General features: G+C 40.6%; 1 protein-coding gene across 3 annotated transcripts in view; it reads right to left on the bottom strand.

The window, feature by feature from the left end:
• The window catches only part of snx13 (sorting nexin 13), a 24,380-nt gene extending 733 nt beyond the window's left edge, over positions 1-23,647 (bottom strand). The window contains exons 1-25 of one of the 3 annotated variants that reach the window (XM_028597669.1): positions 23,459-23,647; positions 12,886-12,998; positions 12,669-12,771; positions 12,437-12,526; positions 10,408-10,529; positions 10,187-10,305; positions 9,817-9,921; positions 9,505-9,593; positions 9,083-9,166; positions 8,763-8,901; positions 8,513-8,601; positions 8,252-8,351; positions 7,464-7,657; positions 7,120-7,224; positions 6,786-6,956; positions 6,593-6,662; positions 5,824-6,002; positions 5,477-5,584; positions 5,215-5,325; positions 4,847-5,008; positions 4,504-4,575; positions 4,259-4,404; positions 2,464-2,532; positions 2,269-2,381; positions 1-1,916 (exon numbers count right to left, since the gene is read on the bottom strand). The exon at positions 1-1,916 is cut by the window's left edge and continues 733 nt beyond it. In XM_028597669.1, coding sequence (XP_028453470.1) covers positions 1,681-1,916; positions 2,269-2,381; positions 2,464-2,532; positions 4,259-4,404; positions 4,504-4,575; positions 4,847-5,008; positions 5,215-5,325; positions 5,477-5,584; positions 5,824-6,002; positions 6,593-6,662; positions 6,786-6,956; positions 7,120-7,224; positions 7,464-7,657; positions 8,252-8,351; positions 8,513-8,601; positions 8,763-8,901; positions 9,083-9,166; positions 9,505-9,593; positions 9,817-9,921; positions 10,187-10,305; positions 10,408-10,529; positions 12,437-12,526; positions 12,669-12,771; positions 12,886-12,998; positions 23,459-23,470 — 2,901 coding nt within the window. In that variant the 5' untranslated portion in view covers positions 23,471-23,647 and the 3' untranslated portion in view covers positions 1-1,680. Of the gene's footprint in view, positions 1,917-2,268; positions 2,382-2,463; positions 2,533-4,258; positions 4,405-4,503; positions 4,576-4,846; positions 5,009-5,214; positions 5,326-5,476; positions 5,585-5,823; positions 6,003-6,592; positions 6,663-6,785; positions 6,957-7,119; positions 7,225-7,463; positions 7,658-8,251; positions 8,352-8,512; positions 8,602-8,762; positions 8,902-9,082; positions 9,167-9,504; positions 9,594-9,816; positions 9,922-10,186; positions 10,306-10,407; positions 10,530-12,436; positions 12,527-12,668; positions 12,772-12,885; positions 12,999-23,086; positions 23,436-23,458 lie in introns of those variants that run through there. The other 2 variants (XM_028597667.1, XM_028597668.1) reach the window with 2 other exon arrangements.

The raw sequence follows: 23,647 nt of genomic DNA, 5'->3' as shown, positions 1-23,647 counted from the left end.
TAATCATCGGGCTGCAACACAGAAAACCCCCTACCACTGTCCAATTGATACCCAAACAGATTCTGTACGAGTAGGCTAGGGATAAGTGTAAAATACCCCACACACCAAAAACAAAAAAATTCAGACTTTTAAAACAAGTCCGTAAAATAAACATTGTACTTTTACAACAACGGAATGTAAAGTTGTTTGTATAAGAAGACATTTCTGGGGAAGCTTCTTTCATGTTTTCTATTATTAAAACCAAAATAATTACTTTTTTCAGAATACAATAATTCAAAATGCACATGCATTAAAGGAAAAAAAAAAATATTGCACAAAATTAAAGACATTTTTCTGAATAAAAGTGATTAGGGATATATATCCATATCTTTATCTTGATTTCCTTGTAACGTTCAGTCGAGTGACGGAGAGCTATATCTAGCGTGCGTCTCTTGGTCAGTATATACTGTTTATAGTTTTAAGGCTGGTTCACTAGCTCACACTGGCACAGGTTTTGACTGTATAGGGTTGCATCTTCGTGCTAAACACACACACACATTCACACAAAATTCTACACGAGCCAAATACACTAGACCAGAGAGTACATTCTTTGATAGTGCGCTTGGAGAGCCAGAGCTGAGCCTCCCACAACTATAACACACTTCAGTTTGTCCTCACAGCCTCACCTTTTAGGTCGGTAAAGGTCAACTTTGCATTCGCTTTCCTCACATGATTAAGGATATAAAGCACAGTAATGTTCAGAGTATCCCAATGTCCAACCAGTGCACACACACACACACACACACACACACACACACACACACACACACACACACACGTATGGAACAGCATGAGCTTTGGTCATCACAGGTTATGACAGTAGCATTAAAGGGGATGTGGATCTATTCTTTCAGGATCATGGGTGGTACAGATAATGTAACTTGGAAAGAGAAAAAAAACAACAACTCATGTCTCAAGAGAGGCTTTGAGGTTGAAAAAATTCTAAATCATCTCTTTCGACCCATATTTGTTCAGTCACATTTTAAAAACAGCGCTTTTTTAACCCAGTGCTATTGACATATTTGGTTGCTATGAAAACAAATATTGTTGCATGTTCACAAGTGTGCAGCTTTTGCAGATAAAATGTCTACAGCATAAAGGTAAGTTTGACTACAGCCAAATTGCCAGGTCATTGAGATGGTAGAGTGCTGGCCAAAAGACAGAAGCGGGAAGGTAAGGCAAGGTGTGGGTCTATGCTATCTACACTAGTAATTTAAAAACAATACAGTATTTATGGTCTGCTCTCTGGACTAGGATAAAGCAGCATTGGCTGGCCCAGGATAAAGCTAAACAACTAAAAAGTCCTAAAAGGAAGAGGGAAAATATCTAAACTATAAGAAAAGATAATTTTCAGTCTGGGTGCAAACTACAGGATTTATGTTTGCATATGTGTGTGTGTGTGTGTGTGTGTGTCACAGAGTGAGAGGAGGAAAGAGTGTTGTTCATCCTTCAATTCCGTCTTGACAGAAATAATCAGCTAGATAAGTGGAGTGTTTTCACTGAAAAGAGTGTGTGAGGAAAGTGGAAGGGCAGAAATCACACACACATACCCCAACGTTCACATCAAGCCCCATCCATTCTTAGCGCTCAAGTCGGTGTGTGTCTAGTCAGCCCATGTACCGCTGCCTCTGTCCTCTCCTGTCACCTCTTGAGAGAGGAGGATTTCAGTTTCTGGCTATATCTGTGAATGCGTGGTGAGCGGGAGTGCAGCTTGACAAAGAGCTCGGGGAATTTGTACTGGGGGAACATCGTCTCCAAGAAGCCCTCCAGGAAAACGTAGACTAGCCGACGGTTCGTGGGTTGGTACTGAAACATGTCGAAGACGCGGAGTATGCCCTTTCTCGTGGTGTCCGCTCCGATGATGTGCTTCAGCTCGTCTGAGGTAGGGACAGAAATATAATGGTCAGGAGTGTGCACAAACCCTCAAGGAAGGCAGGGGTTTTATTTTTGCCCCAAGCTCACAATGAGAGTGTAGCAAACATACCACCAAATCTTTTACAAAATGAAAAGGTGCAAAGAAACAGATAAAAGACAACTACTAAAATCCTTGTGTGTCCTCTTCCTTTTCTGTTATGTTCATATACACCTCTGTGGATTATTGCTTGATCGGAAGCGTTTTTCAACAGTAGGTTTCAGTTGTACAAGAGAGAGGGCCTCAAGGATGAAATAGATGAGACAGTCACAGTCTCAAATGGGGCTGGGTAATGTCTAGATAATGTGTGTTTTCACCTGGCATGATGCCCAGCAGACTGGTCTTGGCAGCTATTCGTGTTCTCATGCGGATGCTCTTGTCGCGGCGGGGCGCCGTCTCAGCCAGAATACCGTTGGGCCAGTAGGAATCCCTATAAAGAGACAGAGCCACTAAAGGTTATTCATAATTCTTCTGACCAATTAGAGTTACTGAAAGAAAAAGGGAGAAGTTACCTGAACTTCTTGACGTAGTCTGCAACCTGCTCAGGTGAGGTCAAGTAGTCCACATGATCCACAATTTTCCTACAAAGACAAAGGAAAGATGATTCAGGTTGTGCTCTGTGTGATGCCATTTACTGCTCTTTATTTTGTGTACAAAACTTCTGAGATGTTTTCTGAAGCTCTGAACATGTGTACTTGTGTTCGGTTTAGGTGTGTGTAAACATCCTGTGATCTGTGAACTTTAATCCTATTATAACGTTTGCTTGTGTGGAACTGGTTCTGCAATAAAAGATACTGATGTCTTAGGTCATGAGATGTTTGTAACGGTTTGTGTATTCGCACTGAACCGTCACAGTCCGGGGGTCACAGTCCGAAGCCGCATGCAGAATACACTGTGTGTAAATTGATGCAACTAATGTGGAACCAAAGTTCAAACGTATGAGTTCTACCTAAAAATCTTTAGCATTATGCCACTAGCAACATGTGCTGAGGTAAGCACAACCAGCGGAATGGAGTGAGGTCAGTTACACTATGGCGAGCCTAAATCAAATGCCAGAGCTGGAAGTCACGCATGCAGATTCCCGGTTAGCTACAATAGCAACGGAGAAAGAGTTTCATAGCAAAAGAGATGCTTTTCAGTTTTAAGTAGGGATGCACCGATTTTAATTTGGCTGATGTTGATACTTGTTATTTTATTATCTGCTAGGTAAACAAATAAATCTCATTATAAAAAAAACTTAAACCATCTTGATCGTAGGGCTGTGCAATTAATTGAATTTCAAATTTCAGCTCCCAATGATCACCAAAATAGTATAATCGAGAAAAAACGATTATTTTGCCATGTTGTTTTGCAAGAACACGCTTATTTTGTCTTGTGTTCTGAATGAATGACACGCACATCCGCACGCGCACATCCGCCCCTTCCCCCCTCCCGAAGCCAGTCAGGGAGGCAAGTCGTGTGCATATCATCCGCTGGAATTTAAAAACTTAGCGCGAGTAAAGATGGCAGCAGCGTTTGGTGAGCAAAAAAAAGGCAAAACCAACTCAGTTGTCTGGGAACAGCTTACGTTAGCTAACCCTGCGGTCCCTCTGTAGTGGAGTATTTTCAGTTGTTTCTCCGTCATATATGACTCAGGCAGTGGCCATGGTGTCTGGAATAGTTAAGCTGCAGGCTACCGGTAAGCTAACATTACCCTGTGTCTTTAGCTGCATGCTACCAGCCGGTAAGCTACGCTCTCCGTAGGGGAATCTTTTCACCTTCTCAAATGCTGTGGTTAACATAGGGCAGAGACATTCTGTCTGCTTTTCAAATGGCCAATGAGATTCAATGTATTTAAACTCTTGACTGCCACACCTCCTCTTGAAATGTCACAGGATTATTTTTTTGCAAACTGCATATCACCATTATTTGCCAATGGGCCAATGACAGTAAATCGTCCGATTACAATCACTAGTACCGTGACTCCTAATTGGGGGTATAAACCTTTGTGTACGGTTAAACATCTAGTCTGAAATACTGTATTTTGGTTTAAATGTAGTCATCTCTTTTCACATTACTCCTGAAGGAAATACTTCAAGTTAACCATCATTCTTAAACCAAATTAAGTTCTGCAAGATTGTTAATAGGTCTGATTGAGTTTGGAATCATTTATAGACATGTTTTGGTGGGCGCAGAAATTAAGTAATAACTACAACTACAATACAATACATAAAACATTTCTAAACTGGTCTGCTGTATATGTGCCTATACTTTCCGTAGGTCTGTGAACTGTATTTTAGTCTGCTCTGTGTATTTTGTGTCTCTGACCTGTTGATAGTGTCTCCATACGTGGCCCTGATGAGCTGCTGCAGCAGGTTCTTAATGTTCCTGCGCAGCCACTGGTTTTTCTCCTTAAGGTCAAACACTTCGTCCATCAGTAGCAGCATTACCCTCAGAGGGATGTTATCATCCACCTGGATACACAAATAAACACATAAATGACCATTTAAATAACTAAAACCCCAAGGAAATTAAAGAAATTAAACAAACACCAAAAATGCCCACTGACTCACATTGTCATCAAGCTGAGCAGAGACTCGACAGTGTTCAGGGTCAATGTCAGACTTGGGGAGGAGTGGAGGCACCTGGGGGGAAAAAAAAAAAAAAAAGGAGGACAGTGGATAGTCATAAGTTGGATGAACTTAACTTGTCAGAACAGTGAGGGTAATGGTTACTGGTTAATTTACAGAAATAGAGGCCACAGGGCCAGGACTGGTGCCCTATAAGGAGTCCAATCATTATAACCACAGCCAAGTGATTAGGTTTAAAGCTAACAGACCATATCAAACTAATCAAAAAAATACACTTTTTACACTGATAAAGTAGACTAGTACTTGCTCTACGTGATGGTGTTACCTTGAGTATGGACTGTTTGATGTCCTGACCCAGTCTTTCTGACATGCGGCCCATGTTATCAGACACCTTGGTCATGCCCTCAGCCAGACTATCTGGCAGGCCCTTCACCGCGTTGGACACGTTTCTCATGGAACTCCTCAGTGGATTTACAAATGTGTCTATCTGATAGGGGAATACAACAAAAAGGAGAAAATGTATTTTAGAAAACCAGTCACAAATTATCTGTTAAGTACAGCCACTCATATCTGTGATGAAATAAATGCAAAGAGTATGCATTTATATATTAGTAACTATATATATTATAAATTTGCAGTTATTTTATAGTAAATAAATGACACAAACACTTATTCCTAAAACAATGTAGTGACCTTGCGTGCAAACTCTCCCTTGCCCTTGCTGTAGGCCTTGTTCTCTAGGAAGTCATAGACATAAGGAATCAGAGTTGGACAGGCCTTCACCATTTCTGGGTTCAGCAGCAACTGGAACGAACACACACACACACACACACACACACACACACACACACACACACACACACACACACATTATTGATATGCACTCTACAAAATGATGCAAGACAATAAAAGGCATTCAATATTTGACTAGTCAACACTAACATCAAATAGTTACCTGTAGATAAGCATTGAGGTCTTTTTTTCTCTTCTCCAAGAAGTCTCTGTCCATGTTGTTGAATGTCTTCTTCCCTGGCAGCTTAAGGATAGACGCCAGGTTTTCAAACTGAAACAGCAGATATGGAATACTCAGAAGGAGACAACCAAGTTCATGAGAGTTTAACGTTTTGCTGGGGTAGAAATGTTACTGACTTCTGAACAACTTGTGTACACACACACACACACACACACACACACACACACACACACACACACACACACACACACACACACACACACACACACACACACACACACACACACACACACACACACACACACACACACACACACACACACACACACCTGTTCAGTGATCCTCATATGGAAGTCGTGGAAGTCTGAGTAGCGGCGATAGGTCTTCCAGCAGTCCTCACTGCCATCATGGTTGCGTCTGAACACAGTGATGGCGTAAAGCGCGTAGGTCTTACCGTGGTCATTGCAAACCCCTGCAGCACCCCAAAAGCCGGGGAGACAAGCGTCAGCTACCCCGCCCGGCATTATATCCAAAATGGGAATGTGCAGGTTCAAAGTGTGTGCGGAGAGGAAGAGCAAGCAAAAGAAAGAATGCAGAGCAGAGGGTGTGGAAATGTGATAAAAGGGAGGGAAATGTGACAGAATGACAGGAAAGGTAAGGGAGGGAAGAGGAAGAAAAAGAAAGAACAGAAAAACAGTGTAGGTGATAAAATGAAAGAAATAAAGAATACTGGAACAGTATGAAGTGACAAAGCAGACATGATGAATGGAGTTCGGAGGTGAAAAGTTGAAATAAAAAAAAAACATGCTGGCCAGGGAGGGACTAACAGATACCTGATATACACAACAAATTCACACACTCTCAACATAAGCCATTACAACACCCAAATCCCACATCAAGTGAAAGTCAAATGAAATCTTTCTAAAAACCTGACATGCATACACAAGTTGCCAGAATCTAGAATTTTTAAATTTTTTTTTAACAACGCTTTATCAAAATTGACATTTGTAATCACACCGAGCATAAAGTGCCAGAGTGACTTAAGTGTGTGTGTGTGTGTGTGTGTGTGTGTGCGTGTGTGTGTGTGTATACACATACCTGTGTCGGAGATGAAAGCATGTAGGTGCATAGATTCATCATGGCAGGAGTTTGACAAGTCGTCCAAAGACTAAAATCACAAGAAACAAGTCATTTAACTAAGCAGCTGATGATGGGCGACAAAAACAATGCTTGACGTGTCTCTACATCAGCATTTTTCTGAGCCTTGCAACAGGAAGTGAAGAAGACTTACTATGTTTATGCTTCCTGTGGGAGAGCCATTGAAGGATTCTCCATCACCGTCATCAGATCCCCGGTAGCTTGGCTCTTTCAACATGTCCAGCTCTGCTAGCATGCGGACGTAAAGAGGACTTTGCTTGAATGAGGGGTAGTAGCGCTCATCACGTAGCATCATGTCATACACCTGGGATAAATATGTGCGAAACAATTTGTTAAAAAGGTGGAAAACCGGCAAGACAGCTCATTCAAAAAAGATCAAGAAAATATAGTGAAAAACAGAATCTTTTTTATATTTTACATGATTCACAAAATTCCCTCTTATGCAGATAAAAGAAAATAGTTAGTACATTTCTCTGGATTTCATCAAATATCTCTGGTGTGGGGTCATCTTTCTGTAGCTTCTCCCCTAGTATTGTTACGGATGCCTCGTCCACCTGCACCCTGGGAGACGCCTGTTGGGTGTGAAAAGAAGAGAAGATAGATATTGTAGGATACATTCTCAAAATATTCGACCTTAAAGGCTAATGAGCGCAGTGCTGTTAAGCAAGAGCATTTGTTTGAAATTTACCAAGAAATTACAGGAAATATGTATAATCTGATCTTCTGAAAGACCAAAACATTTTAAGTGTTGATCTCCTTTATGGCTAAAATTAATTTTGGCGTGAAACACTCATGTGATCACGCCTCCCACCTTGTCCGAGAGGTATTGTTCATAGACACCCAGTGCAGCGGCTTTTAGCAGCCCCTTGGTGGCACTGGGCTGCTTTTTGCCATCTTCCTGCCAGCCCTGCATGGCCTCCAGTTGCTGCTGTGCCGTCACCCTGTAGCCCTCCACTGTGAGCCAGAAGAACAGCTCTGCCTGGGCACCTGCTGCCTGCATGAAATCTGGATCAACAGACACATAAGAGTTGGCGTCTGTCTGCTATAGCACTTTGGTTACACATACATGCATAGTAACTATGCCTGTGCCTTTAAAATTAAGCACTTGGTATTTTTGGCTGCCTGTGGTCTCTGGTGACCTTGTAACTAAAGATCCATCTACTGTTACACTCTTAGTAAACTCCTTTGATATGAAGGTTATGATACTTTTTACTGTGGTTGGTTACAATGAGTGAGTTTTAGTGATCTAAAACACATTTATTTAAAAAGTCATTAAAATTTTAAATGACAGAACCAGCCATACTGATTAGGTTGTTGGCACTTGCTCATTTTCCACAAAAATATCTGACTGATAACTTGGCTTGAGTCCTTAGTTTGCACATAAACGCAAACACACAAACACACTACTGTAATCTGATATTTAAAGTGGAGTGACCTTTTAAGGTCTCTGACAAGGTCTGGGACTGAAAAGAAGTGTGTGCCTAACCAGACAGGTTGGAGTTATACATTCTAGAGAAATTGAATAAGTAATGGATTATAAAGATGATTAACAGAAATGTTCAGGCTTAAGGCCTTGAAATGATGCATGTCCAGAATTACCCATGAAGAACTGCAGGGCTATGTTGTGGATGAGGATGTGATCCAGTGGGATAACACACAGCTTGCCAAAGTTGGCTGCCAGCTTCAAGGCATCCACCTCCTACATAAGACAGGAAAGGGATAAGTAAAGTCTGATACACAAAATGTAATTAACAAACTGACTCTGAGCAATTGCAGCTGGTACTTACAGACAATGTTTTACCATCAAACTAACAATTAGTGCATTAGTAAGCATTATACGGTTGTGCTGCAGTTTCTCACCTTGCCAGAGTGAAGTCTCTGGATCCTGGTCTCACACACCTTCTTCACAAACAGAAGACTGTTAATCTGGTTCTTAATCACATTGATGTCTAAAGGACAGAGAAACAAAGACATCAAGGGAGGAAATGAAAGCAGTGCATTTATTGAGCCCCTCTTTACATATGGGCTTTGTAGCTTCCTGCTCAAATGGTGAATTAGTTTCATTAGTGAATGTCTCTGTAGGTCAGTGAGAAAAAAAGTGAGTGCCCACCATCTCCTGCGGTGTCCAGAGAGCGGAGGTACTGCAGCTCCTCTAGCACCTTGTCCTTGACAGCTTCTAGCTCAGGAGGCTTATCTGTCAGCTTCAGGATGTTCATGAAGGCTTCATAGTTACAGCTGGAGTCCCGTATCTATATAAAAATCACATCCATTTACATATCCACAACATACATGCCATGTCGCTGTTTCTGTCCCACTTCATTTGCTTTCTTGATTTTTTTTGTTTAGTTTTTATATTATATACACAAATAGTCAGTTCAAATAATGGCTAATAGGTAGGAGGCATGGATGGGTGTGAGTGTCAACTCTCACCATCCAGATGACAAACTGGTTGATGTAATCTGGGTCGCTAAGCTGGTTGATCAGAGGAAGTAGCACACCACGCGCCAGCACCTCCTTAAAACAAAAACATCATAGACGTGTTCAGGTTCGCTCACAACAATTTACGCTACAAACATGGCATCATGTGGTCTGGTACGGCATTGTAGTCTATTCAGGAGCCTGTTGTTGGAAAATAATACTCATGGCTGGCTTGCAGCCAAAGTGGCAGCTTTTGGCTGGTGGCTCAATCGTGATAAATTAACAACACAGGTTGTATGACATATTGTGTCACTGAATATGTGATTTCTCGCCTCACTTTTGCATCTCAGACCAATGAAGTCACGTGTGTTGTGATCATTTGAGAGACATTGTAAATGAGAGAGATATTTTGTGTTGTGTTTGTGTGCACTCACCCTTAGGAAGTATCTCATGTTCTTGTTGTGGAAATCTCCAGGAGGTAGTAACAGATAAAGAAGCAACTCACACAAGTCCCGAAGAAAACCTGACACACACACACACACACACACACACACACACACACACACACACACACACACACACACACACACACACACACACACACACACACACACACACACACACACACACACACACACACACACACACACTTTACTAGTTACAGCATCAAACAGCAACATGCGTGTGACGAGTTCTTCATGGCAGTTCGAACTGTAAGTCTAGACACATTACAGAAGTGTGTTTACCTTCTTCATCTTTGTGTGAAGTGCACACTACGTCTCGACAAATCTTCCTTTCCATCTCCACCTCAGCCTCAAAGAAGGAGTCCACCAGCTCCTCGGTTATGTCCCCTATTCAGACATCACTCTCCGTCATTGTCACCACTAATGTCTAAATTCTAATAATTTGACTTAATCAAAAACTTTATGGAGAAAATTTTCTGCACTACTTATTGTGTAGTCCATCAAAGGATCACCAAACTCTGATTGAGCTCAGAAGTGAACAATCACAATCATTGTTAAAGACAAGCTGACTCAACTCAGGTGACATGCCAAACATACTAATGACAACTGTGAGTGAGAAAGCAAGTGTGTGTGTGAATGTGTGTGTGCTTACTTTGCTTGTCCTCTCTGTCAGCGAGGCGATCCTGGGCTTTTCTAAAGACACGTAAATGGGTGGCAAAGTCGTCCACCAGGCGAGTGGTGAAGTAAGGCTGCCAGTCCACCTCTTTGGACCTTGGCACATAAACACAGAAGTAATGTAGAAATTTGAAAAATAAAAATTGGTTTGAATAAGACATTTAATATCAAGACAGAAAACGTATGCACGGCTTGTACCGTGTAGAAAACTGGACGAGGGCATTCTGCAACGTCTGTCTGATCTCCAATAAGAAGGACTCATCCTCGCTCAGAGTGTAGTACCAGTACTGGATATAATCTCTCAGGGCAAACTGGATCACCTATAGAGGCAAAGAAATATGGAGGAGAAAAATAGAAAATAAATGTAACAACCCAATGAGCTGGACTGAGGGGAGTGGAAAGAAAACAGAGGGATTGAGGAGGGGGTTAATTAAATGCTGTACAAGATTTAAGTGTGAGATGGGTAAATTTGTAAATAAGTGAAACACAATTAAATGTGTTGATTATCATTGACTTGTAGAACAGATTACTGGGCTTTCAGGTCCTAGGAAAGCTGGGTAAATCAATCATTTAGTTGTACCATTGCATACAGTAGGGATTGAGCTGAGTAGTATGATTAAATCAAGCAAACATATGAATCAGTGTTAAAGGTGCTGTAGGTAGGATTGTGAAGATCCAGGATTTAGCAAACAAATTTGAACATCGACAACTTCTCAGTCCCTCCCCTCTTTCCCGCTAGGGAGAAAGAATGCGTGTGCATGAGCAGTGATTGACATGCAGTTAGGCACACTCCCCCGGCCCTGATTGGTGTATCTGAACAGGGAGCGGTGGATTTTTGGAAATCGCACTACAGGCTGTAGGTGGTGCCAGAGGAGCTGGATGTTTTTAAATGATCTGCTTCATGTACTTCTACTCGAACATAGGGTCAGTTTCAGCAAATATGACAGAAAGTTAGTTTTATAAGTCTCACCTACTGCATCTTTAACTGTCATTATAGGCTGCTACTTTATAAGCTGCAGAGGGAGGTAGGACTTTGTCATGAAAGTGTTTGTGCAGATGAGAAAAGATACAAAGAGACAAATCAAGAACATAAATGTCTTACAGAGAGCATGACGCAGGTTTACATGATGTCATGTTTGCTAAAGATCTCAAGGTTCATATGCTGTTGAAATGATTAGTGTGCATTCCCAGGGAGAAAGGGAGAACAGAAGCACCATAGTAGCAGTTAGTGTCATCTGACCATCACAAACTGCTGTGTCTGCACTTAACTCTGCTAGCTATGCTGCTTTACTGAGGACAACATGCTAAAAGCTTGTTTTCAGCGGGAAGTGTTGTAACCCACAGGATAGGGTGGAAAGAAAAAATGTGACCAGACAAAAGCTACTAAGCTCATTTTCCCTGGCTGCAACGCTGACTGACACTCGCAGCCTAACCGAAGATCTATTTACGAATGCGTTGAGCTGAAAAAGATTCTGAGTCAATTACCAGCAGACTCAAAGCCAGAGTGAAACTATTACAGTTCAGCCTGCAACAGTCTTTTACTTAAGCCACATGATGAAGAGAGGTTTGGTGCAACACTGACAGTGTACTAGTACAGAAACTTTCAGTTCCACTTTCTGGACACACAAGTAAAACATTACCTGCTTACATGATTTAAGTAAAGCATTACCTGCTGACATGATTTAGGTAATCTAGAATACATTTAAATATTGTTTTGTAGACATAGTAATTAACTATGAAAAACACTACAGCTGTTAATTAACTACTAAATCAATCAAATGATGGATAAAGATGCTTTCTAGTACTAAGTGACCCATCTCTCATCCTCATAAAAATATAGAAGCAGAACTTAAATTAATTCAGTGTTAAGGAGAATGTGTGCCAGCCGCACATGTTGTCAGTACCCATTATAATTTAATAAAGCTATTAATTCATTTAGTTATTTGTCATATTTTTTCCAGAGCTTTTAATTGATTTTATTTTCATTTGTTGGAAAAATGCATTTTTTTTGCCGGACAATAGCCAGCATTAATCATCCTGCTCAAATCAAATCCAATGACACAAAACACAAGGAACCAACCTCTTTTGAATGGGAGATACTGAGGCATTAGGGCTTTAGGTATGCAGTGTTTGACAGTGATGACTACTTTCTGGCTTGAGGCTGTGAAGTTGCTGACCTGGGCTAGGATTTGTGACATTTATAATGCAAACACGCACGCGCACACACCTGTTGTAGTGGCTCATCTATGAAACTGGAGCCAGTCAGTCTCCTGTCAATCTTTATGGGCTTCATCTCCAGCTTCATTTCATCCAATGTCTGAAGGGGACAAAAACACAATCAATGGAACTTTTATAATCTGCTTGGTAACTGCCAAGCAGACTTCAACAAGGGAACATGATTCATTAATTTGTTTATGTAGGCGAGGTCAAAATGTATGTGTGCTCAAGCATGCTTTTACCTTTAGTATACCAATTTGTGTGGGTGGCAAGTAAGACTGCTCGCACTTTTCCAGGTGTTTCTCTGAGTTGATCTTTCCATACAGCAGAGTGACCGCAAAGCCCCTGAAAAACAGAAGTGAGAATGAGAGAAAACGGATCGATCAGGTGTTGTGGTTAATAAGAGAAAGCTTGCTTATGTAAAGACATGATGGACGGTTTACTGGTCTTCTTGCTCACCCTCCAATGAAGCAGAAGATATAAAAGGCCAGGTAGAATATGGCAAAGGGTCCAAAGGTGACGAGGAACAGCACGACTCCAAGACCCCCCCATCCCCAGATGGACAGACTGGCCTAAAACACACACACAAACACAAAACACAGGCTAAATACTTCATGCACTTCAGCTTATACTTCAACCCATCTGGAGATCATTAGAGTTGGTCAGAAGAAAGATTCCATCAGTAATGCTTGATCAAGCCATCTTCTATCACTTAATGACAGATCTTTTAATATGCAGACTAGGACCAAACTCCAAAAATAAAAAGCCCTTCTGATATGAAAAAAAAAATCCCAGCATAAATCAATCATCAATTCTCCACATAAAACTGTGTGGACTCGACTGCTCACTCCATTGTAAAGAAAAAGTACCAATAAATCAGCAGCACTCCGATACAGACTAAAAAAAAAGATTATTAGACAATTGCGTCATCCACAGGAAAAACACCATTCTACACTTTAGATGTCGGCACAGGAACAGATTATTTAAAAAGACACACAGGGTGGTGTGTTTGATTGTTAGAGTATTAGGCATAGACTGTGTGTGTGTGCATACTTGTGTGTCACATCCTATGGTTTTCCTGTTATTGTCAGTGCAGGAAACTAAGCTCTTTTTGCAACTGTGTCCCCAGTTCTCCACATTACTTGAGTAGATCCATTATTTCCCATACTATAGCAATGCTACAGATGCGATAATTGCAATTAAAATACACCAGAAACTTAAATCCCAAATTAAGATATCAGTATTGATAACTGAAATACCTAAAATCCAGTATCAGTCAGGCTAAACAGTGTGTGTATGCATGATGGGGGTTGTTTTGTGAAGGATGAGCCTGCCATAGAACTCCACAAACTTGACTGCCCCAGCAAATGCAAGTTGGACTATTAGGTCATGCAAACCTTAGCAAAGTACTATAATATACAGTTTCATTAGTTAATGTGAAAAATGCAGTTATCTACACAATGGTGGTTAGAAGTGAAAAACTCTCACAGAGTCACACACTGTATAAAGCTCACACTCTGACTGTGGAGCCATCAGATAGGCAGACACCATGGTGATCAGCAGTGATGATCTTCAGCTGACCTACATTCATTCTAGAGTTCCTTAGATAAACAGCTCCACTGATGGAGCCGGATAGGGACAGATAGAGCTTCCTCAAGACACAGAGACATTGTTCTCTCTGCCACAGCCAGCAATAGACAATAAGATGACACATGCTGCCAACTGGGCCAGCCAGCTTATAATGTATAGCACAAACAAGACACACGGGAGGGCTCTTGACAATCAATGCATAGCAAATTATTGTTGAGGAATATGGTCAGTATTATAGAAATGTGTGAAAAAAAGGATTAGTGCAACCTGTGGCTCTATCAACATGCAAATCCAAAATTGTATTTATTACTAAAGAATACAATGTTTTTGAAAATGCAGGTAAAAGAACCACTGAACACAGGTCACTGCATAAACCTACTATGGAGAACAGTGTTTAAGAATGTCATTAGGGGTGTAAGAAAAAAATCGATACACTTGAGTATCGCGATATTTTATTTTGCAATACTGTATCGATTTTCAAAAACGCAATATCAATTTATTTAATTTTTAGTTTACGTGCAAAAATATTCATGTAAGACAGTGGTTCACGTTTATGTTGGGTTGAAACCCCCTACCGCTAGATGGCTATGCTGAGACGCACCACTAGTGTCCTTGCCTAACAGTGCCTAGCAATGCCTGACTTTTTGATAGAAGCTAACAACGTAGCTATGACTGAACTTCGGCCTACTTTAGCTTATAAAAATTTGCTCACTAAGAACCTGTGAACCACAATCCCAAACTGGCAGTTTGATTTTCTGTGTACTGAATTGTTTACCTAAAGTAAACTTCTTTGACTTTTTTGCACATCATGTCTTCTTTTTAAATATTAGTTTTTCTAAAATTATACTCAAAAAAAGCCCAATATATTGCCTTACGCACAGTATCGAAATATATTGCAATATATTGAATCGTGACCCATGTATCTTGATACATATTGTTAGATTCTTGCCAATACACAGCCCTAAATGTCATTACTACTTTAATGATCAGTCTAAAAAGGTTTGATTATAAGTAAGACCTGCACTGAACTTAAAAATCAAAACAATGTTTTCAACATCATTTTAAACACTCCATGAGAATCTAAAGGCAATGCTGAGATCATGTCAAAGTGCATGCCTCATGACTAGGATGTCATAATGACCTACCTGGATTTATAATTTCTGTCATTAGTTGCTTAAGTCTGACATATTGACATGTCTGACATATTGCCCGTGGTGTATCCATACAAAGCATGATGGGCTACACTGAACAAAGGATCTCAATTGGATCAGGCTTCACAAAGCTGATACCAGTCTATTAAAAAAATGTATTGATTGGCTCCAGTTCAGATCTTGCAGATCAGCTTGTGACATCCCTGGTCGCTACACCAGCTGATTACACAGCAGCACACTGGAAAAATAAAACCTGATGCTAATGGCTGTCAATGAGAACGCACTGATCCAGACTTTACTTACTCATTGTAAACCAAACAACTAATACTTAATATATTGTAGACATGCTAAGCCTTGTCATAGCGTAGGCTAAAACAGTAGAACTGGTTTTAAACATATGGGTCATTACATTAATAGAACAACAGTATCTCTGAGCACACCTTGGAATATATGACGCACAGCAGACAGCTATTTCATTTATGAACCTGGTTATGGGAGAAATCAGGTTAGGGCAGGAAATATTAGAACATATCTACATGCACTGCAACTACTCTTAACCTCTCCTTTACATGTAACTGGCCAGTAATCAGTTCTCTTCCCCACCACCTACCATATTTTGAACCAAGGCTGACATAATATATTATATATATTGTTTCCCTTAATGTAGAAATCAGATTATTTAAATGTATTTTTAAATTTCAGTCTTACAAATTAAATACTTTTGTATGAAAGGAAGTAAAGCTAATGTTTCAGTTCCTCACTCCGTGATACTTTCAGGGATTTCCCTGTCTGAAGTCTTTGCCATGCACATGACCTCATCTAACATGCCTGTTTAACATACATTATACACTACATGGCCAAGATGAATTCTCCCAGCAGGAATGTAGCTGTATTAACCATGTTTTTCTAAATTCCTTACCTGTATTAAGAAATCAAGGATTCTTATGTACATAAAGTTTAGGAAATCAGGTTGTTGCCCAAGTGTATTGAGTGCATGTGAACACACTGGTGTCTGGGCTGCAGAATGTGTCCAAACTGGCTGGACTACCCCCTCTTTCTCAAGTCATAACTGGCTGGGACAAAGTCACAATAGCGGGGTTAGGACTCTGGGAAGAGAACAGGGCTGGCCAAAGAAGAGGCCTATTATTACAGTTGAGCTATGAGTGGTAGAAATACAAAAGGACTGCTATTTACAGAGTAGTTCATACCCTGCCACAAACGCTGACTATCTTAAATGAACCGTTATCTGCCACAGTGTTGTCCCCATGACAAGAAAACCACATTAAACACTAGGAAATTACTTTCAAGCAAACCTCAATGAACAACTTGACCTGCCTGGCCACATCTACTCTGTTTACCTTTGACCCACACAGTAATCATAGAGAAGTCAGTTGCTTCACTGATGGTTCAGTAGCTCTCAGCAGCCCACTGCAGTCATCACAGACATTTATCACCACCAGGCCTAAGCTACATGCTAACCGGTGACTGTATTTATTATAGACACACATGATAACAGTGTGATAATAAAGTAGCATAACTGTGGAGTAACCTGAACCAGTAACTACTCTTTAGTGAACAACACTGACCTTGGTACGCAGGACCCAAAAGCACACTGCCAGAGACGGTCAGAGCTGGCTTATTTTCTTTTCTTTTTAAACATTTGAATTCCTTCAAGACTGATGTAGTAGATGTGGTTCGGGTTTGTGATTGCCAGAACAGACATTAAGCAGTGTTTTAGTAAATATGAGGGCAATTCCTGTATCAGTTTAAAGATCTTTGAAATTGGTCCAGCAGTGAGCGAGAACGCTGTAACCAGCAGTCGGACACCGGGCTGCAATGTAATCATATGGAGCAAATGTACATCATTAATTTCTGTCCACTAAAAGTTCTGTTTTTGCCACTGACATGCTCAGATTATTATTTTAACATTATGGAAAGGATTCCCAGAGATAGACGTTTTTGTTAAAGAGTAAAATCCTTACTTTTTTAACAGGAACAGTGCAGAGATTGCCAAACTCACCAGACTCCATTTAAATAATCAATACTTTTAGCATATACAGAGCCAGCATATTGTCACATGTAAATGGGTGAATTAAGGGTTTATTTCAACCAAACCAGGGTGGTTATTGTTGGAGCAGTGGAAAGACCAACTAAGACGGCTTACTAATTATTGTATGAGGTCTGTTTTGTAATAGCGATTTCGGGGATGTTTTATGTTAAACAAAAAGGATCTTACGGTTTAACAAAAAGGTTGACCTCTGTAGGGATCCTTTCCATAATGTTGTCAGACACTTATAATCTTAGCATGTCAGTGGCACAACAAGCACGTTTTGTGGACTTGGATTAAAGGTGTAAAATTGCCCATTAACGTTACATTGTAGCTTGTTTCGACGCTTAGACACAAAAACATAACATAACAAAAAGTTTACAAACAGATTTTGTATGAACAGAAACTTCTGTCATTTGAATGTGGGAAATTTTACAACGTAAAAGAAATACTGTCCAAGTCTCTTCTACCAAATGCAATCAAATTACATGAGAAAGTATTTGAATGTAGTTCAAATGAGTAACACGAGTCCAGTCTGACGTCAGTCGTGAGCAGCAATGAATAAGGACTGCGTGTGATAAGGTGATGAGGCTGTGGAGGCTTGGCTCTGTAGGAGAGACAATAACCCACACTCTTGAGTCATTACAGCTTACACAGGGTTTTAAACATGAACCATCTGCTCCAGTGATTAACACCCAAGCCCATCGGGAACGCACACATCCAAACATCTAGGCAATTTATTACGCAACCCACACTAGAGCTGTCAGTCTTCCTCTATAATACCATTCAAATTCCATTTGTTATAAATATGTACTACACTACTCAGACTTATGCATTGCCAATGCCACTATAACCATGTGGTTGGTCTGCCACGCCACTTTCTGTTTACATTATTTTCCACCACGCATACAGCGACAAACACAAAACGGAAAACTCTGTAATGAAGCATTATCTAACAAGTGTATTAAAACGGCTCTGTTGTAAAGGCTAACGTTGCTCGGTTAGCACAATGACATCATGTTAGAAAGCACAGCCAAAACGATTCATCATAAACTAAGTAACACTAACAATACGCACAACCGGCGCAACGTCATAGAATGTCTCTGAACAGATTCACGCCCACTTTTAGGGGAAAACAATTCCGTGTTCCCCATAGAGGACAACATATAAACAACAGAGGAAATGTAAATCGCTCCAAACTTAGCTCACAATGCCTTGTGTTTCTCACTCCCGGAACTTATTGTTCATCAGAAGTGACATGAGTAGAGGGAGGTTAGCTAACGTTAGCCAACCTATTTATATAAAAAATAAAGAAAATAAATCACATTTGAATAGTAACTTCAGCATTCGAACAGTATTGATTTTTTTACTATTCAAATTATATTTGACTTTTGGAATTCATTCCAACAGCCCTAACCCACACTGGATAAACACATGAACATAAGCGTAACTCTCCAAGCAAGAGGTCTGCACATGCAGATAGGCAGAAATGTGGTTGTATTTGTTGTTTAAAATCAGATGCGTTAATACAATGGCCAAGGATCAAGTAGAGAAATATTGACTTCTCTTTACTACAACAATAAAATAACTTCAGAAATGGGTGTTACTTTGCTAATATATTGATTAATGGCCTAGCTCTACTTTCATCTGCCTGTTTCTCTCTTTCTTGCTTCTAGGGTTGAAACGATTCCTCGAGTAACTAGAATAATTTGATTACTAAAAATCCTCGATGCAAAATGATTTGCCTCGAACTTTGTTAATTAATGTTACCAACGTTGTATCGCTCATGGTGTTTCCGCACGGAGGATTATTACTGTCACACACCGGGTTGACAACACATGCCATGAAGACGGATTACAAAATAAAGAAAGAGCGTAAGGGGCTAAGAGAAGAGACAGGCTGGAAAAAACGTCAGAAAGTGTCCAAAGTTTTGAATCAGTTCAAACGTAATTAAAACGAAAACTCTGTACAGTGCGTCTACTGCAAAATCAAACTAGCTTACCACAATAATAGCACAACGTCAATGCTTCAGCATTTCAACAGAAAACATCGAGTCTAACTTAATCATCCATTCCACGAAGCGGACCCGACAAAAGTAAATCACAGAGTCGTATGGACGATGAAACTACACCAAACACAACAACTACCAAAAACAAAGACAAGAAGAGTATAACTAATATTTACATATAGGCCTATATAGATCAGTCTCAGGTTGAAACTTGTAGTTCTGAAAGTTAAGTTGCACAACTTAAGGTAATGTTTATGTATGTTTAATGTATGCCTTAGTTTGAGGTTGTTAATGCATTTCAAAAAATGTTTTCTTTAAAAACGATGTAATATGGCACTTAATGTTTAGTTTTTTGAGAGATGATATTGTAAGCAATGTAGGCAATAAAAATGTTTCTTTTTCCAAAAATTAAACCAAACTATTGTATATTATTGCTCTTCAATAAAACAAAAGTATTTCTTATCCGATTACTCGATTAATCGGTATAGAATACTTGATTACTAAAATAATCGATAGCTGCAGCCCTACTTGCTTCCTCACCAACTTGCACTGACTAGTAGCAACTTCAATAGTACATACATAATCTAAATGATAAAAAGCACCGCCACATAGAGTTAAGGTTTTTGAGGAGCGCTCCACTTTTGGACGTCCTTGACTACAGTCACATTCAGATATGCACACATAGCCTCTTATCAGTGTCTTTGAGATTACAATTTTCCAGATTTCCTGGCACAACTTGAAAAAACAACAACATACATACTGCACTGTTCATACACATGGAAGAACTGCTCAAGGGTGGAAATTGCCTTTTTTTTTAGGATCTATGCACAAGTCCACAAGCGCTTAGCTGCAACCCCAATATGTGTGATCATTGGGCGAGAGGTTAACTTAGCCCATTAAAGCTCTCCTGTGGGAGATCCATGGTTAATGCATCAGAGGGAGATAAAGTAAGCCCTGGTAGGTGGTCCTGTCCACAGGCAGGTTGACTGAAACCTCACCATCATGTCTAAACTATTCTGTCATCTGTAGGTGGTCAGCCTTCTGCTGTCAAATCACTGACAGCCCAGACTAACAAACAACAAACCTTTGAATAGCCTAATCTTTGGCCCTGTTCACACATTGCACTGTAATGCATCTTGGATGATCTGATCACAGGTAGGCAGCTGTAACTAAATAGAAATGTATGTGACTGAGCAAGGAAGTACTAGACTTTCTGAAGTGGTAATAGATGTGTGTGAGCACATCTATGCATAACAAAATTAAACATAACAAATTCTGACAAATTAGTGAATATCTTTTTGGAGAAATGGTGTGGATGGCATCTCCCTTTTTTATGTTGCTATGCAGGCTTTTTGTATTGTATTGTCTTGTATGTCTTTGTATTGTCTTGCTGCAAAATCAATTGCCATTAGGGACAAAATAAAGTTGAAGTTACAGACAATGGTACAATTAATGCTTTTCTGGCAGTTTCTGGTGGCCCAAGACCTTACTAAGGCCCTGTTAAGACCTGATATTAACATACATCCTGGGTGATCAATTACAAGTGGACAGCTCTAAGTACAGGTGAAGCATTGATCTGATCGCTCAGACCACATTCGGAGGTGGTGTTGGTGATGTGTCTGTGTTTTTGTTCCGGTGCTCTGCACAGAACTGACACCTGCTCTTATCCCCAGCCCTCTGAAGCTCTGTGCGCCTCTGTTGCCTGACAAAGGTGGCAGTGTCGACGGCATCGAGCCTGAGGTCCCCAGGGACCGCCAGTAGACAAGAACCTTATTTTTAGGTTAATAAAATGTACCCAAAAATCCAAAAAGTATTAGACACATACCGCTGCAGGGAGAAGAAAAGTACACCCACAGACAAAGACTGTGGCCATCTACTCCCAACCTGTATGGCAGAGCACAATTTTGTTCACCTATTTTTCTGTCCAATTTGGTATGGCCAGCTCCCTTGAGCTGTACTTTGACACTGCTAACACCAATATTACCCTGGGGTAGGTGAAATCAGCCACATGCATACATACTTCCAGTCCCCAGCTACTTATTTTCATTTCCTAGTGAGAAGCTTCTCTGGGAGGGCATATCTGAATTACCCAAGATCCCAACCAACTAGTAGGAATCACTAGGACAGCATCCCCCTATCTACTGGGATTTGTACCCCGGCCTCTGCAGTAGTAGGCATCTGCATCACCTGTGCTGCCCCAAATTTGTTTTGTTACATTTAGCAGCAATAGCAGTTTGAAGTCAAATGATTCATAACTGATACACATGGTAAATCAGAATCCATTCATAACTGGTCACACAAGTCTAATGTGATGCCAAATGTGAACTGCATTCTGTGTCTCAGCATGACCTAAACACACTATGGATATATCTGAAAACAAAAGACAGGTCTGTGCAGGGCTTAGTTCTTGAAATGTGTCAGCTTGTTTGGCAGGGCAGCCACTTCTATATACTAAAGAAAGGAGGAAAAGATGTACTAGATGACAAGCAGGCCTGATGTGACAGCGTGCTGGCCTAATGTCTACCAAGCTTTGATTAAGACACCTTGACGAGATTAAGCCAGAGGTAAAAAGGACCAAGATAACTTTGTCTGCCTGTGGATAAACACACAATGCCCTCACACCCCCCTACAACAAACTAACTCAATGTACAAAGGTGTATTCATCAAGCTATGTGTAAGCCATTTGGTCAAAAAAGTTAATCACAGTCTGACAGAAAAGAAGTCCATGACAAATGTTTACAGGCAAAACTTGATCTCACTTGTGATATGCAACAGAACTACGCAACATTTGTATTACAACTTAATGTGCAAATGTGCATTTAAAATCAAATGACGCAAAATGCAAATCATAGCAAAAAGCAAACTATAATAAATATAATGTTGCTAAAAGTCTGAGACAAAATCAATGGGGCGAGTTGCTACATCTACTTTATTATCTCTGAACTCGACTTTACATCTTAAATCAAGAGGACACTACAAAAGCTGGTGTAAAGCAAAAACTCATCACAGGATGGTCCAAAACAAGCCCATCATTTACTTCAGACTAAAGGTTAACAGGGACAACGTTTTGCAAGAGCTACTAAGCTATAGTTCAAAAGCTGACTGCACATTACACAGAAATCAGTTCTCCCTGTCAGACATGCAGAATAGTGCAGTGGCAGTTAAAGCCTCATTACCAAGGCTAAACCTGTACTTAAACTGCTGGAGAGGTGCCTAGATGTGGCTAGGTGACCTGCCGCCCAGGTGAGGTTGACAGTGTAGTCTGTTTTCCTGTCAGCAGATGTCATGGTCAGGACTCAGGAGTCTATCTATCTAAAATCAGGAAACCTGCCTGCATTGAGAAACAGTCTCATATGAGAACTGTAGCAAAACTACAATGTAAAAAAACGAGTGATCAAGAAGCCAAGACGTAATCTTCATAATCACTGACCAGCAAAAATGGACTGAACAAACACAATTACAAACATGAGACAAAGGCTAGTTTAAATAGGTGAGTCTTCAGCTGCGTTTTAAAAGTGTCAACAGAGACCAGACAAGAGCAGGGAGCTATTCTGACTGTTAGTCTGGCTACTGAATGCAACTGGAAACATCTCACAGCTGTGTATACATGTCACAGACACTTTAGTGAAAGTAAAATGAGAAGAAAATGCCACAACACTCTTATCGTTCTGGTAATTAGCTGTCGGCGCTTAATGTGCTTGTTGCCAACATACATGTTAGCTAAAAGAGAAAATAGTTTTGTAAGCAGTAGTCTACAACTGTGCTTTCAATCAACCTTACTGATACCAAGTAACGTTAGGTAACTTTCTTTCGCCTTTATCGTTAGGTTTTAGTCGATCTATCGACAGCTAACGCCCGGCTCACCTGTGTTTGTTGTGATGTAGAAGAAATTCGTTGTTGAGGGACGTTACTCATACTCTAAACGCATACTACCGACATTGCCTGTGTAAATTCAAGCACGGTGTTGACAGTGAGGATATCCTGAGCTCATCGTATTAACTTGGCGTTACCTATGTAGCTAATCCCGGGCTGACTGCCACTTATAGAAGACAGCCTTTCTGAAAGCACAGCGGCTGTGTGCCGTCCTCTCCCTATCAGGCTGTGTTTACCTGTGGGGCTACTATGGGGCTAACGCGAAGGCGCTAGCTGCTACAAGCTAACTAGCTAGCCGTGTCTATCACTGAAAAACAAACTACTGTAACGATACACGCGTCTATTTCACCGGCGCTAACTTACCTCTGCAATCATCGTCTAAAAGGCTGTGCGTGCAGTGGCTCTGGCTAACCCCACCACATTGTAACATGCGAAGAGGAGGTTATTTTCTCGGTTAAAAACGGTCGTATTTCCAATCTCCGTACTCTCTTCGGAGCGTCGCCATATTTGCCAGATTTACGCCTCTGGTGCCCTGTTTCTTGACGTCGCCAT

The sequence above is a fragment of the Perca flavescens genome, chromosome 14, assembly GCF_004354835.1.
Source record: "Perca flavescens isolate YP-PL-M2 chromosome 14, PFLA_1.0, whole genome shotgun sequence".
Lineage (NCBI taxonomy): Eukaryota > Metazoa > Chordata > Actinopteri > Perciformes > Percidae > Perca > Perca flavescens.
The sequence above is the reverse complement of the archived record's forward strand: the minus strand, read 5'-3'. Positions and strand labels throughout refer to the sequence as shown.